Genomic DNA, 4,315 nt, shown 5'->3' with positions numbered 1-4,315 from the left:
TAAAGGGATTGATACAACAAGAGGATATAACCCTCATAAACATATATGCACCCAAAGCAAGAGCACCTAAATACATAAAAAAAACCCACCAAAATCCTGGAAGATATCAAGGGAGAGATAGATGACAATACAATCATAGTAGGGGACTTTAATACACCACTGACATCACTGGATAAATCCTCTAGACCAGTGGATCTCAACCTTCTGGCCCTTTAAATACAGTTCCTCATGTTGTGACCCAACCATAAAATTATTTTCATTGCTACTTCATAACTGTAATGTTGCTAATGTTATGAATCATAATGCAAATATCTGATATGCAGGATGGTCTTAGGCAAACCCTGTGAAAGGGTCGTTTGACGGGAAAAGGGGTCGCGACCCACAGGTTGAGAACCGCAGCTCTAGACAAGAAATTCAGCAAAGAAATAGCAATCCTAAATGACTCACTAGATCAGATGGACTTAATTGACATCTTCAGAACATTCCCAAAGCCATGGAATATACATTTTTCTCAAGTGCACATGGGACATTTTCAAAAATAGACCACATATTGGTTCACAAGCAAAGTCTCTCCAAATTCAAGAAGATTGAAATCATATCAAGCATCTTCTCAGACCACAGTGGCATAATATTAGAAATAAATACAATAAAAACAACCCAAAAAACTCAAACACTTGGAACCTGAAAAGCATGCTATTAAACAATGATTGGGTTACAAATGAGATCAAAGAAGAAACTAAAAACATCCTGCAAAATAATGACAAAAAACACAACAATCCAAAATCTATGGGGCATAATGAAAGTCCTCAGAGGGAAGTTTATAGCTTTACAGGCCTACCTCAAAAAACAATAATAAATGGTAGTAAATCATCTAACTCAACATCTCAGAGAATTAGAAAGAGAGTAACAAGAAAAGCCCAGAGTGAGTAGAAGGAAGGAGATAATAAAGACCAGCGCAAAAATAAATGACATAGAGTCAAAAAAACAAAACAAAACAAAACAAAAAACAAAACAAAAGATCAATGAAACCAAGATCTGGTTCTTTGAAAGGATAAACAAGATCGATGAACCTCTAGCCAGGCTCACCAAGAAGCAAAGAGAGAGGATCCAAATAAACAAAATCAGAAATGAAAGAGGTGAAATAGAGAGGGAACCAAGATGGCTGCATAGGTAAACACTGGAGATTGATGCCTCGCACAACTACTTCAAAAATATAACTAAAAGATGGAACAGACATCACCCAGAACCACAGGAAGGCTGGCTGAGGGGAAATTCTTAAACTAGAAGGAAAGAGAAAAGCATACCAAGACTCAGAGGAGGAGCAGTGCAGAAAATACAAAGGCGTGGTATTTGCACACACACACACACACACACACACATATAAAGAGAGAGATTGATTTTCGTCCCATTAATTTTATACATTCTTTGATTAACTGTTGTAATATATATATATATGTGTGTGTGTGTGTGTGTGTGTGTGTGTGTGTGTGTGTATCTGGTTCTACGGCGTGACATAATGCAATTTTCGCCGTAAGTCAGAACCCACCTACATAAGCACCTATGTCACTCACATAGCACACATACACAGCAGTAATGAAGTGAAATAGTAAAAAAAAATATTAAAAGAAAGATAACAATTCCTGACCTTTACTTGTGGTAAGTAAATAATAAAAAACATAAAGCACATATGTACATACAAGGGTACGTATGATATTATCCTTACCTTTATTACTGTTGTTCGCTTGCACATTGGATGTTGTAAAGGAGGGAGAGACAGGCTTACACTGGGCTGCTGGGGGGAGGAGGTTTGAGAGGCAGAACCTGGAGAAGGTGAATGAGATACTGGGTCAGGTGAGTCTGGAGAGGCAGAACCCGCAGAAGGTGCTGGAGATACTGGGTCAGGTGAGTCTGGAGAGGCAGAACCTGCAGAAGGTGCTGGAGATACTGGGTCAGGTGAGTCTGGAGAGGCGTACGAGGTAGACGGTACAGGATCTGTTGCAGGCCTCTCTACCTTCTTAAAATAATGTTCAAGGCTAGTCTGGAAGGATGCCTTCTTCTTGTCCTCCCAAATCTCCTCGTAACACCGCAGGCTATCCATGACCCCTCTGGCAACCTTAGTGTACCTGTCAATGTTGGGGTCCTGAGCCTCAAACCTTGCCAAGGCATCCTCTATCATGGCAAAGGCCCCTGCCAGTTCCTTGCTTGTAAATCTCTTGGGCTGTGGGGTTGGTGTGTCTTCCTCTTCAATTAACTGCTGTTTCAGTTGAATGAGGTCCTCGGTAGATAGCTCCTCTCCATGAGATGCCAGCAGCTCTGTGACATCATCAGCCTCCACCTCCAAATCAAGCTGCTTACTCAGCTCAACAACATTCTGGATGACAACCTCAACTGAATCCTCAAAGCCATGGAAATCATTCACAAACTGGGGTCACAATTTTTTCCAAACACCATTCAGGTTCGTCTGCTTAACTTCATCCCAAGAATCAGAAATGTTCTTTACAGCAGCAAGAACATTGTAAGATTTCCAAAAGTCATTAAGAGTCAACTCTTTATCCTCAGTTGCCCTAAAAGCCAAAGCAAATGTCCTTCGGAGGTAGTAGGCCTTGAAAAAAGGAATGACACCTTTGTCCATAGGCTGTAAAAGGGAGGTGGTGTTAGGTGGAAGGTAAACCACCTTGACATTTGGATTAAAGTCATTCAGATCCGCAGGGTGACCAGGGGCACTGCCAAGCACTAGCAACACCTTAAAGGGCAGCCCCCTGGAAGCACAGCAGTTCTTCACTTCTGGCACCAAATGGTTGGTGAACCAGTCCTCAAATACGCTAAGTGCCACCCAGGCCTTCTTGTTAGATTTCCAGATGACAGGTAGTTGACCCTTCCATATGCCCTTGGGTGCCCTTGGATTCTCAGCCAGACACACCAAGGGCTTCAGCTTGAAGTCACCAGCAGCATTAGCCCTAAGTACCAAAGTCAGTCTCTCCTTGCTGGCTTGATGGCCTGATGCTGTCTTCTCCTGCTTGGCAATGTGCGTACGTGTAGGCGTAGGCTTCCAGAACAAGCCTGTCTCGTCCACATTGAACACTTGTTTATCACAGTAACCTCCCTCCCTAATTATCTCAGCCAACGCACTAGGAAAAGCACCTGCTGCTTTTGCATCACCACTAGCAGCTTCCCCTGGCACCTTAAGATTATGCAAATTAGCACGAGCCTTAAAACGCATAAACCAACCTTCACTAGCCACAAACTCTTCACTTTCACTCCCTTCCCCCTTCTCTTTTTTCCAGGCCTCAAACAACCTTTTAGCCTGCTCCTGAGTCACCATCAGGCTAACTGGGATACGCCGTTGATGCTGGTCATGCAGCCAAAGCACTAATAATCTTTCCATCTCAATCATGAGACCGCTGCGCTGCTCTGTAATCACAGTTGATTTCATAGAAGATCCTTTCACATGGTCAAGTGTACGCTTTTTATCGCGGATGATCCTTGAGACAGTCGTAGGACTGAGGCCAAGCAACCGGCCGATGTTTCTCGGTGTTTCGCCCTTTTCTGAGCGTCTTATTACATCTACTTTCACTTCCATTGTGGTTTTCCTTCTTTTCGTGGCACTGCCATCGGAAGAAGCTGCCTTTCGCTTAGGAGCCATAAGGAAGGGCAGAAAGTGTTCAAAATAACAACACAAAAGAGAGCAAATGAAGCACAATCCTAAATGGCTTATAAATGGCGACTGAAGGACAGCGTCTTCCTCCTATAGCACAGCGTGAGGACATTCATCCGCTCCGCTAGCCAACTAGTTCCCCAGCGAACTTCCAGCAAACGCCTTACATCGAAATGACGGAACTTTTTTTATATCAATAAATTGCAGATGGCGACGTAACCACGAAACAACATATGTCCAGTCTGAAGTAACCCAAGGACTGTCTGCATAGAGACAGCGAGAGATCTATTTTTTTGTTCCATTAATTTTATACATTCTTTGAGTAACTCTTGTAATTGATGTGACCAGCGTTGGAATTTGCAGCCTTCCATTATTGAAATTATTTGCTGACCCACTTAGCTGTTTGGCCTCGGTCAGACACATGTGACATTTTAAGTAAAATAACCCAATAATGTACCTGAGAATAGATAGAAACAAAAACCATCTTGATGACAGATAGTGGTGGAAGGCTAGAATAGCAATGTCAGACTGAATTACTGCATCAATTATTTTATAGGTTGAGAATGAAGAACTGATAAGGGCAGGAGGAACTTGGTATCAGCAATGCAGGCATGCAGGGAAACACTGCAAGTGTATGTTGTTGTTTATTAATGTCCCCTT

General features: G+C 42.5%; 1 protein-coding gene across 1 annotated transcript; it reads right to left on the bottom strand.

Annotated features, from left to right (window-relative positions):
• Positions 1-1,779: 1,779 nt before the first annotated feature.
• LOC308535788 (tigger transposable element-derived protein 1-like) lies at positions 1,780-3,322 on the bottom strand (the record flags this gene model as incomplete). The annotated part of the gene is made up of 3 exons (XM_081114789.1): positions 1,780-1,857; positions 2,012-2,422; positions 2,501-3,322. 3 exons carry the CDS (start codon positions 3,320-3,322, stop codon positions 1,780-1,782), a joined length of 1,311 nt encoding a protein of 436 aa, XP_080970915.1.
• Between the last annotated feature and the right edge of the window lie 993 nt (positions 3,323-4,315).

This window comes from Myotis nattereri (assembly GCF_964212035.1).
Source record: "Myotis nattereri genome assembly, chromosome: 21".
In the NCBI taxonomy this organism is placed as follows: Eukaryota; Metazoa; Chordata; class Mammalia; order Chiroptera; family Vespertilionidae; genus Myotis; species Myotis nattereri.
Note: the sequence above shows the minus strand (reverse complement) of the source record. Positions and strands in the feature narration are given on the sequence as shown.